We start from the raw sequence: 14894 nt of genomic DNA on the forward strand, positions 1-14894 counted from the left end.
ACCACCAATGTCACCCACTAAACCATGTCCCTAAGCACCATGTCCAACCTTTCCTTGAACCCCCCCAGGGACAGTGACTCCACCACCTCCCTGGGCAACCTGTCCCAACACCTGACTGCTCTTTCTGAGAAGAAATGTCTCATTACTCCAACCTAAACCTCCGCTGGCGCAACTTGAGGCCATTCCTTCTAGTTCTGTTGCTAGTTATCTTCAAGAAGAGGCTGATCACAGCTCCCCACACCTTCCTTTAAGGGAGTTGTAGAGAGCAATAAGGTCTCTCTGAGCCTCCTCTTCTCTAGACTAAACAACCCCAGTTCCCTCAGCCGCTCCTCACAGGACTTGTGCTTCAGGCCCTTCAACAGCTTCGTAGCCCTTCTCTGGACATGCTCCAGGGCCTCAATGTCCTTCTTGTAGTGAGGAGCCCAAAACTGGACACAGAACTCGAGGTGCAGCCTCTCAACCCAGCTTTTCTTGCTCTTAAATGCGAAGCAAACACATTATTTATGTCCTAGTGAAGATAATCTAGAGCTTAAGGAACTGTCAGTGGTCTAGGTTTCTTTTATTTAAACCCAGGCCTTATCCATGAAAGGCCAATTATCAAATCATTACAACATCTAGACTTTTTAAAGGGTCGGATAGTCTTTTATATTTAATTCAAAAATTGTACTCCCCAGTATAAAATAAGGTACTATATTAGTATAAAAGGAAGTGAATATAGCGTTAAAAGGCTGGTATTAGCCATAACACAGTAAGAGCTTTAAATGGCATAAGAAAGGGAACTGAATAAGAATTACTGCCCTTATCCTGAAGACTGAGACTATAAATAAATAAGTATGACAAAATACATTTAAAATGTCATTCCTGACAGAAACTTCCATAGCTGTCCTGAAGGGGATGTTTTCCTTTAGCTGCCATATGCCCTCAGGAAGCTGCCATCTCTTCTTCAACAGCAACAAAATTAATCTCAGAAATCCTGGTATACATGCTAAATCATCTTTATTGCTTTCATTGGAGAGGAAGAGGGAGCGGTACTGTTTCTTGTGAATGTTAACGCATGCATGTGTTCTCTAGTTAAACCCAGCAAGTTGGAGAGAGAGCCCAATACTAGGAGGAAGCTGGTTCATTCTGCTGGTGTCATAAAGCCCTCATGGTATAGAGGATTTGTCTCGGGGAATACTGCCGTTGTGTGCCACAAGCCCACTGCTGACTTGGTTCAGTTCACCTCCCACCATGTCTACAGAAGACTATTTAGACCTAGTCTTAGTCCCCAAATGTAGGGCAGTCACTACAGCTAAAGAAAACCCTTCTAAAATAAATTCTTGAGAAAGAACAGTTTAAAGTTTGAATGCAAATGGAACTTGAGTCAAAACAATAGTTGTCCCAGACTATAAAATTCTGTAAGTCTGTTAGGAACTACCTCTGAATTTTCTGACTAGGCCGTGTATCCCAAAACACCAGTTACTGTCATTGAAGCTGATCCAGTTCATTAATTTTGCAAAAAGCTATCCATTTCTTGTATAAACTGCCATATAACACTTAAGAGTACTACAGAAAATTAAAGTATTGACATCCCTGGGCTTCAGCTCAAACCCATGTATTACTTAGATTCTCTTGTAGCTCTGTAACAGCTTTTCTGAGAGTTATCTTACCCCGGTAGATCTTTCCCCTTCCTCCAGTTTTTCTGAAAGAGATGAGGCCAATCATAAGACTTTAAAATACATATTTTAATGTATTTTTCAAAAATATTAGTGTATTTACACAAATTTTTTGATTTAAAAATAATTTGTATTTCTCTATTTTAAAAAATCTAGTTTAAAAATGTTCAGGTGACTATATTACAAAATTTTGAAGGAACAGTCACTGTAGATATGAGCAATTAAAAATACAACAAAGAAACACATACCATTGCATTAACAGTGAGTGAGTGTACAAGTCTAAGTTGATAGTTTCCACAATTTGTTCTATGAAGATTGCTTTGTGTCAGTAATTTGTACCCACTTTTACATTGGAATTTGCGTTTCCTTTTTCTTCAGAGGAATCCCCTCCTTTTACTTATACAAATGTTGCAATAAAAATGCATTACAATAGTATTCATTTACAAAACAAATGAGATTAAAGTTTGTTTCCTAACCCATTGGATTGTATTTGAGAAAAACAATGTCCTTTCATGGAGGTGCAACAGAGATTCCAAGAACTGTCTGGATGTGGGGGACGATCTCTCTCTCTCGAAGCAGTCCTGCCTGGAAAGGTTGGCTTGCATTGCAGCATGTTGCTGTGTCAATTCCTCTCCAGAGGGGTCTTTTCTTTAGGTTTGTTAATTAGGAGAGCATGTTAAACTTTGCATTTAGTCAAAATAAATACAAATAAATTACAAAAAAAAAAAAAAAAAAAAAAAAAAAACCAGAGTAAAATTATTTTCTAGTTGATACTGCTTGGAGGAAAGCTTAGCAATGAAGCTTGTGGCAATATCTAAATTGTGCGTGAATGGCAGGTCCATTATTTCAGTAGTACTCTCTGAACAAGGAAAAAACAGCCACGAATAAGTCTGTAATTTTGGAGAAAGACAGTAGTGATCTTCTTTCAAACTTTGTTAGGAAGCCATTTTCCTGTGGAAAAGAATGTGCACAGTTAGGGACAGTTTAGGAGCAACATGTATAGGGAAAATGTACCACATTGTGCTAGTATCAGATTAACAAAGTGCTACACCATTGTGCATAGAGAGGCAGCTCTTTGGAGCTCTACCTGAAAAAGATGAATAGGGCTTTAAAATGAGTAGGTGAAAATAGCTGCACCTTGCTCAATGTTTGTTTTATCTCCAAGTCAAGACCATGCCCTCCCTGTATAAATACAAAATGAATGTGAATTATATCATCTGAGCCCACATCTTAAAGGAAGACACAAGTACCATGTTTCTGATATAATAATATGATTATAAATATCTTCCTTCAAGCCTCCTTCTTCTACTATGATGGGCCACATGTTATGACAGAAAGCTGCCTAGAGTTGATACTTCTCTAAAATAAAAATCACTCTATTTGCAAGAGATGAAGAAAGAAGCCTCTACAATAAATCTCATCAAGGGTCCGTGACTCATTATCACCTTTTTTTACTGTTACCAGCCAGAGAAGGATCAAAACAAGCAAAAGGAGAATAAAGGAAAAGAAAAGCACTAGAAGACAACTGAGGGAAAAAAAAAAAAAAAAAAAAAAAAAAAAAAGTAATAGCAAATAGGAAATGTAAGAGAAGTGGGATTAGAAAGGGATGGAAAGAGAAAGTAACATTTACAAATAGGTAAAGAAAAAAAAAGTACCAGGGAAATAACTAACTCTGATGTCACCGTTACTCAGCTTCCCCTAACTGCAATAGAAAAAGGTATTGGTGGGATGAAACTATGCAAAGCAAAAGGGACCTCCCCTCCACTAGCAGAAGGGAAATTCAGCAGCTTGACAAAGTAATCCACATATTGACAAATGCTTTTCTCAGCTTTGGCCATTGATATATGGAACTTCTAGGATTATCTCGGCCCAAGCAAACAGAAGAGATTTGTCTCCAGTTGTTCTTACCTCTAGATGTCTTTAAGTCAACTGATTTGGGGGATTAAATAATGGCTTCATGAAATCCACAGCAGAAGTACTGACTTAACTGTGAGGATGAGACCCTTACCTTGAACTTCAGTATTTTTGGACCAACTCCTCTATGAAAGCGTAATTGCTACACTAACTGTAGGATGCATTCAGTTTTAGATTTAATAATGGGAAGCTCTGATAGAATGCCTTGTTTAACCTGCTTGGAGCAGGAGGTTGCACTAGATGATTTCCTAATGTCTCTCTAAACCTGAATTATCGTACAATCCTATGATTAACTCTAGGGTTTTGACTATTAACAGGAAGTGCCTTTTTCAAAAGAAAGATGTCTTTTAGCGTTTTCCCTTTTAAAGCAGAAGCAAAGCTTTCTCTGTAAGTCTCAAGCAGACGTTACAGACATCATAAACTAAGCCACCACTTAAAGCCCTTAATATAATGTTTTTGAAAGTGTATGTAACAAAAGTTTCCCTTAATTAAGAAAAATCTCTGACTCTATATTTTGGGGAAAAATTAGAAGATTCTGAACTGAAACTTACCCAGCCACCATTTGCATCTATCCATTCGGCTTTGTTGTTTATGATGTACTCTGTGATAAAATAAGAGATCTGCTCCTTCTTCTCTCCAGTGAGCTGAACTCCATGTTCTTGAAGCTTCTTAGTGAGAAGACCCCCAAAAGTAAATATGGTCGTAATTCTTCCCCAGTTAGTATTTCCATCAGCAAATTTTTCATCCATGACACCATTGAAAATTCTCTTGGCAACATCTACAGAAGTAATATCAATCCTGTCCAGGAAGGGTCTGAGAGCCTCCTCTGTTTGATCTTGCAGCGAAGATGCAATGTTTCGCAAGACATGAGCAACTCTGGTTTGTGCTGGTCCAAGATGTGATTCCTGAAGCACATATTGCAGATAATCTTGAGCTAAATAATAAACGTAATAGAACTCAGCAGTTTCCATTTAGTATGAAGCTCAGAGAGCAGTGCACCGCTCTTAATCAGGGTCAATAATGAGCAGCCACAAGACATGCACACAGCTTTGTATCTTCGGTTTTAGATGGAATTTTTTTTATTTTACCACGGAAGTTCCTGTAAAAGTGTAGTCAATTATTGTGTGGGTTGTAGAATATGTCAAAGCGGAAGTGAAAGAAAAAAAAGTCTGCTCGGGGGAGAAAACAAATCTTGAGTGATTTATTATTTTTATAAATAGTATGATTCTACAACTAAAAACACCACTTACCACATTTCTTAAGCAGTGTAAATTGTCAATTCCTAGGGACTTTTGCTATGTAACACTTGCAAAGATCTGGCATTTAAGAGAGGTGTTTGCTAGCAAAGGTTAAGCATTTAGCTGAAAAAAGGAAAAAAAAAAGCCTGAAAAGCTGCATTGCTGTAGGAACTTGCAGGCTGCTCTAATCCCCAACTTCCCCCACCTCAATCTTCAGAGCCAGTGGCTAAAGCTGCAATCTGTATTGCAGGTTTATGGGTTACCTCTGCTTCCCAAATTTTGGAAGAAACTGGTGGGAGTTTCCAACAGTATGGAAAAATGGATAAACCTTTTTTCATCATGCAGGGAGATTTATATAACGGCTAGAAGTGGGAACACAACAGTGGTGCATGTATGGATGGGAAAAGGGGAAAGCCAGCTTTGTAGCATTATTCCCTGGTCTGAAGTTTCCCACACTCTCCCTGTGTGTGCGCTTCAAGGTCCTTCTTTGAAGATTTGAGTGAATGGCTTCAAGGATTTCCTTCCCCCACAGGGAGTTCTGGTGTGAAAAACAATATTAGTATAAAAGACAATGCTAATGCAGTCAGCATGTCAGAACACGAGGCTGAAAATATGGGGCCAAGCTAGTGGTGTGTAATACCATATGATTCTTTCGTGACAGATAACAAAAAAGCATCACGATGCCTACAATGGCTGCTCTGCGATTCAAATTTCTGGTCAAGCAGTTGTTTTCGGGGAGAAGAGGCAGAGGTCTCCAGCCCTCCCTTTTCCTGACAAATCCACTTGTCCTGAGGCAACCTGATCTTGCTGGAGCATCAGGCAAATCTCAAACTGCAACACGACCATGCTGTCAGTGTATTGCTAGCCCTACTTAGCCCCCTCAAATTGCATATGCTGCTGCTCTGACATCAGAGTTTTGCAGAAACCCATTAATTACAGAAGCGTACTTTCCACTTCCTTCGCAGGGTTTTTCTTCCGTATGAGGTGAACCAGGTTCGGAGTGACACAGTCATCTTCCACACACAGCGGGGTTCGAAACCTCAAGGTATCACCAGCGTAGCACAGACATCAATCCCTTTAGTTAGTGGGAAACTCCATTACCATTTGCCTCGCTTTCTGTTGGAAGCCAAGAAGGAGGTGGCTGGTGCCACGTTCACCCTTGGGCGAGAATGAATTTAGGAGGGTGGTATGAGCTGGAAGAGCTCATGTTTTAGATGCTCCCCCCAGGGCAGGATGAAATTCTAGGGCTGGGAATGGGCTGGGGTGGGAAGCTAGCTCTCCCCTCCACATGCACGCCTTCTTACTGAAGCTCATTTTGGAAGTTCAGAGGTGTCCTCTATCCAATACCTGCAGCTGCTGCTCTGGCAGAGCTATTAGGCTGTCTTTGCCTTTGTTATGTTCAGTGATTTCAGCAAACTGCCAACATTTTTATGAGGAATCCAAATGAAAATAAAATGAGAAAAGGAAAAAAAAAAAAAAAAAGAAAAAAAAAGAAGAGAAGGATGTGACAGCTCTTACCTCTTCCCAACTCTGCTAACCTAACTCTGGACAGAAATTTCTGGGAGAAAGGAGTGAAAACGCTGAACCCAGACAGCTTCCCTCCTGTCGAGTGCCTGCTGCAAACATGGCTAACATCAGTACTCAAGGAAAAATCCCAAGAACCCCTTTTACATAGCACCATCTATTAAGTTATAACTCACTCCTGACTCTCTTAATAATTGATTAATGAAAAGCTGTTTGTATTCATTGTGAATGTAAGTAATAGCTGAATATGGGAACAGTGAACAATACCTACGGAGACAGGTTTTGCTTTCTTCACCACCTGCAGCATCAGAGCAGAGGCAGAGGCAGATATTTCTTCATTAGTGGAGCATTTAGGATTCTGAGGAGGCTGATGAAATAAGGCTATGAATATGTCGCCATTATAGAAAGAAATCAGTGTTAATATCTTGGCGGTTTTGGTGCAAACGCTGCCACTTCCAGCCCATTGATCTCTTACAGGGCTGAAAGGTGAAGCTCATGCTCAGCTCCCAGGAGGGGGGTGGCAGCTCGGAGCAGACATCTCGAACAGCAGCTGTGACACTGGTGACCAGAACTGGGGATGGAGCTGCTGAAGGTGCCCCTGCTCCATCAGCCTCAATGTTAGATGTATTTGCTTTTCAACAGTGTGTGGTGGCGGGTGTGATTCGAAGTGCTGGATGTTTAGTAGCCCTGACAGGTTATATGTATATGTATGCGTATATGTGTGTGTATACATATATATATATATATATCAGGTGTTTATACATGTATATAAATATATATGTATATATATATAAAAGGTTGACCAGAGCAGTCTTCTCCAGCTCTCCTGTTCAGCTCTGAGCACAAGAAGTCAGCTTTGGGATCTCTTACCTGCATCGTGCCACTGTAATGCTCCGATTCTCATTTTCTACATGAGGCTGTGCCTTCCTTTCTCCTGCCAGATTTTATTCACATTTTGTAGTTATAAGTGAATACCTCAAACTTAATGAATCTCTGCTCTTCTTCCTACCTGCTGTTTCTCCACAGTGCTGCCTGCAGTGAGCTCTCATACAGCGTACTACTTCTTTCTTCTTTTCCTCTTATCTGTATGTACTCTCTCTTTTATATAGGATAATTTTCGATAATAGGTTTGAAATAGAAACCAGCCTGACATGGAAGCTCAAATGCAAACCCTCTCCTTGCTACCTGGCATAGAAAGTGGCTTCAAATACTTTAATTTAAATCTGTGCTCTGCAGAGCTAGCTCCACATCCTCCCCTAACCTAAAAAGGCTTATTTTCTATAACAGATGGGAACTGAGTTGACAGATTTTCATAAAATGGACTCGTATGAGATAATGTTGTCTCATCTTATTTCAGACCAAATTAAGCCAAAATGGCAAAATGGCAATAGCTCAGCTTCACTGAGCTATTTGTGCTGCATCTGCCTTGCCAGAGTTGTTCAAGTCCCAGGTAAATTTGGGAACAGCGAACTCTGCTAAGGCAGACAGGCTTTGTCTGGAGGAACAGTTTGAGGCCTTGAGAAAGTCCTTGCAGACTTTTCCTGTTTTTCCTCAGTTTTTAATGTCCAAACCTGGACAATTTTCATGCAGCATTGGATTTCATCGCTCGGTTCATTTGTAACTTTCCAGCTGTCCCGCACAGCCCTGATACAAGACTTCGGGAGGCTTTGATGACTTTTATTTACCCTCCATTCCCCTACAGTTTGGAATATGCAAGCCGGCTTTCTGTGAGCTGCGGAGCTGTGTTGGGATAATCCCTGGGCTGCTTTGCCCAGTGGAGTGCTGCCACCTAGTCGCAGCCGGCTTGGCTGCAAGCACAGGGCCCGGGCACTCGGGTGTCTCCAACACCAGCTCGCTTTGGATCCTGTGTGCAGCAAAGAGCTGAAATACTGCAGCACTGGGACTCATCACGGGTAATGATCTCAATTAATCAATGATGCTAGGTCGCCTGACTCGTTATCAGCCAAGATCTTTAGCCCAGAGCTTGGGAAGCTTATCTCCGTAAGAAGTTTGGGGAGCAGTTCATCGTATAAAACTCCTTCCCATCTCCTAATGTTTCTGGGATAGAAATGTGATAGGGAATACCTGTAGCAGGATCCTGGCTCTCAAATTCTGTGGCAACTGAAAGAGAGATTTAGAGCCAGCTTACATCCCGTGTGCCTCAGGAGGTGCTGATGTAGCACAGAAGACAAGCTCCAGGAAGGATTGGAGGGGGCAGCTATTTTTGCATCCTCTGGGCCAACTGAGAGATTCAGAACCAGTTGGAAAGCTAAAACAAGTAGCTTCAACTGCTTTCTGTTGAGCTGTAGTGCAGTCCTGAATGGCAGAGGGCTGAGCAATATGTCACAGGCTCTCTCCTGCTCTCAAAGTACCATGCAGTATATTTGGGAGGATCCTTCAGGTGAAGATGCACACTGTGGCTCTCCATTGACTAAGCATGAGAAGAATTCTCTGAGAGGCCGTCCTGACCCCTGGAGTGTTGTGAGGGGAGTACAGCAAGGGGCAGGATGGCTGTGCTATTCGGGGCCAGCCACTGCCTCACCACTTCCTCTGGTAACAGCTCACAACTTGCCTTGATCCAACCTCTCTCAACATCATGAGTCAAGGGGGCAGCCGAGCACGTTGCTCCATGATGCATGTGCCATTTGTCATCATGTGCATGTGTGTGGACACATGTTTTGTTCTCACATGCCTTTCCAAATGTTTATCCAGGATTAGGATAATTTGAACAAGTCATCGGAGCTTGTCAGCAGTGAGCCATGGAAAAGTCAGGCTCCCTAAGCCTCTGGGACAATGGAGCACGAACAACTCTTGGTAGAAACTTAGCAAGATCTTGCAGATCCCAGCAGTAACATTTCAGGCTGAAGCCAACTTCATTGCTGAAAATACTTGCTCCCAGAAGCTAAATAAAAGGGCTGCTTGGGAATATTCATGAAATAATAAGTCAAAGGTTCATGCCTCAATAGGATAACCAAAATGTTATGTGTCCCACACTCCCGCAAGGCAAGAGTGCTCTTGGCTTTTGGTTCACTGTTATAGCAGGTGCAACGTGAGCATGTGCAAAGTCCATTTGTGTATTGATCCGCAGCTTTTGTTTAGACCTGTGTCTTGGGACGTAATGGGATCAGGGGAGACAGGCATTCAACATCAGCCGTGTCGATGCTTTAAAGATACTTTAAATCGTGGTGACATTTAAAATGTGGTTGCACAGCACTTCAGTCACATAGCTGAGCCTTACTTAGCATACAGAGAGCCCCAGTCATTGCGGTTTTCAAAACACAAACAAGATTGAAGTAAAAAGTTGCTGCTGAGCGTAAAGAGGGTATATGTGCCTGGTTCCTTTAGGTGCCTTCCAAAAAAAAAATGTAGCTGCTCAAAAAGGTGATTAACAGATTAAAGGAGTCAAGAGTGCTCTTGAATTATTTTCTATGTGGTTTTACAAAAGAAGTTTATGTATCTCATGTTTTTAAAATAAATTGCTTTAAAATTCAAGTTCACTTCACCAGGTGCAAGCTACCTGGATGTCTCAGACCCTTGCAGTCCTCTGCATCAGCTCTCCCAGGAGCACGTTTGCTTCCCTACTTCTCCCTCCTTCAAATCAAGGCTGCATCTGCTCCTGTTAATACCAGAAACCTTTGCACTGGGTCAAGTATTAGTGATTCATAGGTTAAATATCTCTCCTGTAGAAGATAATGTACCCTTCTAATAAATCATTTTAGTCCACCTTTTATGATACCCCCTCTGTTCATGACCCTATAAAAGAAGGCTGTAGCAACACTAATATTTCAGCTATAAATCATTCTTCATGGAGATTTGTAACTCGTCCTTATTTTGTTTTATATACAGGGTCCAGTCAGGGAGTGCATTTATTTTTATTCCCTTTGCAAATTGCCTTGAATTATTTCAAGTTATAAAAATGAACTGAAATACATCTTTACAGTATGCAGATATTTTCCTCTTTTATAATCAATCCAGATCTGCTTTGAACGAAATTATGTTTAATGACATGAATGTGTAATGTGATTTTAGCAAGCCTCATATGCTCAAAATAAATATTTATATTAAAATATGTTTCTGAACCCTAATTCAGTATTTCTACCACAATTTTATTACTTCTTCAAATATGTATTTGCATGAAAATGTTGTGGTGCTAGTGCCTGCTGTTTTCAGCTTTATTTTTTTTTTAAAAAGCCTTTCACCTAACGTACCGGGAAGACAGACTACATTGCAATCTGGTAGGACTTTTCTGGAGTGTGAAAGCATTTGGTATGAAATTCATTCCATCCACCTATAGCGTAAGAAGTTGGACTGTATATAGTAGAATAAAAATGTCCTGCATAAGCCAAGTGCTGGGGAGAACTCACAAACCTAACATCCCATACAACTATTCTAGGGGGGCTTTTAATCCAAAGTGTCTTTCTCATGCTGATCTGCACCATGTCAGCACACACTCTGCTGTTGGCATTGTGCAGTATTTTCAAACCCACAATGATTACGTGTAAATTGCTGCAAATTGTAGCAAGAAATTAGCTGTAGCTCCCATGGTATATTTTTATCCCCGTGTTTGTTATAATTTTGTGATCCTCCAAAAAAGGCCTGCTGAGATGGCATTTTTGTGCTCCTAGGAGAAGGCCGTGAGCAGAAATAGCTAGCTAATCTGTCTCTCCAGGTATTTATACCACATTCATTACCGTGCTGTCTGAGCATGTATTACTAGCCCCTCAATCTTTTTAAGTGAAATGACGACCTATTAAATAACTGTGAAGGAAGCTGATGCTACCATGACTAGTTATCCAGACCTGCTGTCATCCTTTGACCACAGCAGAAGGAATTTTGCTTTTGAGCTCATTTTTTAATCATATATCTTCACAGCATTCAGTGCTTTGAACCACATTTGTGCATCACTTCATTGTAATGTCTGTGTAAAAAGCCTTTGGTTCACCCAAAGCCAGCAGCAGAATTAAGCCTGCACAGAAACTAGAAGCATGTCAGTAATGATGCTAACACCGATGATTGCTCAGACCCCAAAATGCTCTGCCTTTCAGAAAGCTGAGCTCTTCTATACCCTTTCAAATAATCAACACTTTGTGCTGATTGTTATAGACAGTAAAGCAACACCTGGATGCCCCAGACAGGACATGGATTGCCTGCTGCTGGCTCTTTCACCTGTTAAACCCACAAGGAGTCTCCTGTCCCTGTTCATGAGCGTGGGGAGAAGTGCTGAGCCTGCCCAAAACCCGCTGACTTCATGAAGCAGTGGGAGCAGGACCATGATAGTACTTCATTATGACTGCATTTCATTGGCAAGGCACTTTAATGGCTATCAGTAGCAACAACAACTAAACTCCGCACCAGCAGTTCAGCATACATCATTTTGAGTTTTCACAACAAAACCCCAGAGCGCCCATTCATCCTTCGCAGACTTGCCTTTGTATCAATTTGGGACTAGATTCTTGGCGTGCCAGGGAATTATGCATCATAATGACTTAATCAAAGGCTTTCATAGTTTATTCTAGCGCCGAGAAACCTTTTTAAACCCAAATGCAGATGGAAGCTTGGACCCAGCAGTGAGTGCTTTGCTCATGAAGTCAGAGGAGCTCTGCACAGGCTGACCCCCCTGCCTCAGCAAAGCTCTATTGATTTTGGTAACTTCATCTGTGCGGGGACATGAATCTATCTACAGGGAGCTAAATGAAGCCCAAAGTTATTGATTTCCAAGGGAAAAGAACTTTAGTTAAAAGACCTCTTATGTTTTCTTAATGATTCCTGATTTTGAAATATGACATCACAGCAGATAAATGATACTAAGGAGTGACAGTAAATAGCCAGTTTCACATGATTTAGTGCAGCAAAACTAAAGAGAGAATAGGCTGACTGAGTTAGACAAGGTTTTTATTTGCTCCATGTGCTAGATAACTGTTAATCACCTAATGAGAAATGCATATCCAGTGACCAGTGCTCAAGCAATGTAAATAATAGCAACATCCTTGGCTCTCCTTTGCCCTTAATCTCCTTCTGGAGGCTTGACAATAAGCAGCCATTCCCAATCTATTTTGCAACTTACGACTCAGCTCCAAAAAGCCCCCTTCAGAAGTAATTAGTTTGCTTTACATCCAGCCTTTATATTCTCAAGCTAATAAATGGTCAGTGCAGCTCCAAAAGGAGTTCGTTTCTCTGGCTGCCTACGGGGACTGGGGGAGTTGCTGTCTCCGGGCAGCACAACTCCATCGGCAGCTGAATGTCTTGGCAGGGACCAGGGCTCTCTACAAAAGGTGGCAAGCCACAAAATCTAAAGTCTTTATACCCTGTATAAAAGTCGGCATTCACATGGTCTGGCAGAAACCTTCGGGTCTCCAAGTTTCAGTTTCCCCATCTGCGGGAAGGGCTTCTCCAAAAGATTTGTTGATTCAGCAAACATTTGCCTCTCATGCCACAGCTTTCCTGCATGACCTTGACAGAGCTTCTGGCCTCTCTGTGACTCACTTCCCCACTTCTAAAATAGAGGAAATTAGAGCATTACAGTCAGGTGTCTGTCTTTTGCCTTCCCAAGGAGGCTTGCCAGGAGAAGTGCCACTTATGGTGCCACTCATGGTGCCACTCAGCTGGTTTGGGGCACACTAGGATGCCAAGGCCTGGGCTGTTGGTGGCAATGAGTCCACGGCCACGTGCCCAGCAGAGCTGGAGCAGGTAAGAGCTGACTCAGATGAACATCACTTCAGCCATTTGCCAGCTGCACGTGAGTCAGAGCTCTAGTATTTGTTTTCTTCTATTTTTTTTTTTTTTTTTTTTTTTTTTTTTTTGGTCAGAAGTCAGTGGTGCTGTTTGTTTGTCCTGCACTGGGGCCTTGATCTCTGCCAGGCCTGTGTGCTATTTTTAATAGGGTAGCCTAATGCAGCTATAGGGTGAGATATTGGTTTGGGCACTTGTGTGTGTTTGTTTATTGGGTCCTGTTTTTCTCCTATACAGCCTTGTGGATCAGAAAGAGATCTGCCCTAGAGATGGCAAAGCTGTAGGACTTCAGACGTGTGTTTTGGTGAAGTCCCCAAAGACTGAGTACTTGTGAGGCAATCTGAAAGACTGTTCTATCAAGTCTGTCTCTTCAAATCACTTCTTTTTCACAGTAAGCCTTGCTGGCTGTAAAATTATTCTATTAAACTGTGTTACTGCACTTTGAGGTGATTCATTTTCCCGTGCATCGATCTTTGCTCCAAGGGGCTTTCTTCTGAAAATATTCTCCCATTTTAACCATTATATAGAGGCTACTCTTCATATAATTTGGAAATTGGTGTAGAACTTCTTTAGTTTGTCCTCTGTCGTTTGCTAATGACTTCTGGAGAGCCAGTTTGTGAGTGGACTCCTCTTCTGTTGTGGCCAGATTCTTTGCAGCGTTTAGTATACTAAATTAACTTGTGTAGTTCTCCAAAGGAGTTTAAAGTGGTAGATTTTATAAAAGGCTAAAATCTTTTTGTAAATGAAGAAATAGTTCTGTCAGTATGTAACGTTTTGCAGATGGAAAATTGGATGTAATTGTAACAGCAATAAACTACCTTTATAGTTAATTAACTTGTAATCTAATAGAAACTAATCTCTCTTAGAAGGTAAAACACAACACACTTGCATGATGTAGTCAGGTTTTCTGTTAGTGGTATCCAGCTGGATGCTCAACAAAGAAAAGACTGGGATTTTATTGTATTAATGCCTTGCCAAATAAGGCTCTACGTTAACCACGGCCTCTGGTGAAATCAGTAGGAGTTTTGGGTACATTAGGGTTCGCTGGCTATTATGTCTCTCTGAGACATTGTTTTCTTCCAAAAACATCCACACAATCACAGTTCTTCCTTCCTGCAGATTCAAGACCTGGTCTTGTGGCCCCATGTATGTGTTTCACTGTCAGTGAATCCTCCTGAGTGGAAAAAGGCAGCACCCCGCTGCAGGACCTGGCCTGTAAATGCAGGACCAGGCCTGTAAAGGGGCTTCCTCCACCCTAAGGAGTTGTGAGCACTTCTGTCACCTTCCAAGGGAACGGAGCTGGATGACAAAGTGTGATCTAGAAGCTTGCCCTGTGGCATAGAGCTCAGCGTTAGCAAACCTCTTCCCTGACTCGTGGCAATGTTAACGAGATAGGAGTGCTGAGACAAATGTTTACAGCCCCAATAATACACTGCAAGTGGTGTTCTGCTGTGAAAAGTGACTCAGTAAAAATGCCACTTGCAAGCTGCAGGATTACTGGCTCTCAGTGAGACCAAATGTGCTCACTTTATAAGCAAAAACACTTTTGTTTTTTTTTTTCCTCCCCTTTAGCAAACAGCCATAAAAAGGGGTTATGCTCCAGCTTTGCTGCCCTATACCATGTGTAGTCATCTTCCCCAGGCAGTGGTACAGTCATGGCTTGGTAGTGTTTTGTCTCTATGTCTGTTACCTGGGTCGCACCTGGGTGTGAGTAAGATCAAAATAGGTTCCTTCTGATAAATATTTAAATAAAGAGAAGTGCTTATTTGAATCAGATCATCTAGTGTGCCATATTTATTAACACAATCCTTATCATTTCTATTAGGGCATCCTT

The 14894-nt window shown here is 41.5% G+C and overlaps 1 protein-coding gene across 1 annotated transcript; it reads right to left on the reverse strand.

Moving 5' to 3' along the window:
• Positions 1–1703: 1703 nt before the first annotated feature.
• On the reverse strand, positions 1704–4696 carry BCL2A1 (BCL2 related protein A1). The gene is made up of 2 exons (XM_084532810.1): positions 4121–4696; positions 1704–2606 (listed from the first exon to the last, which is right to left on the reverse strand). The coding sequence occupies exons 1-2, from the start codon at positions 4538–4540 to the stop codon at positions 2502–2504; spliced, it is 525 nt and encodes a 174-aa protein (XP_084388936.1). The 5' UTR covers positions 4541–4696; the 3' UTR covers positions 1704–2501.
• Between the last annotated feature and the right edge of the window lie 10198 nt (positions 4697–14894).

Source organism: Aythya ferina, assembly GCF_964211825.1.
Source record: "Aythya ferina genome assembly, chromosome: 11".
NCBI classification, from domain to species: Eukaryota; Metazoa; Chordata; class Aves; order Anseriformes; family Anatidae; genus Aythya; species Aythya ferina.

What these genes read in the sequence shown, in the direction of transcription:
- BCL2A1 (XM_084532810.1), bottom strand. Translation starts at nt 4,540, where the DNA reads ATGGAAACTGCTGAGTTCTATTACGTTTATTATTTAGCTCAAGATTAT. An exon ending in TAGATGCAAATGGTGGCTGG is followed by an intron (nt 2,607 to 4,120) that starts GTAAGTTTCAGT and finishes TCTTTTCCACAG; the next exon opens with GAAAATGGCTTCCTAACAAA.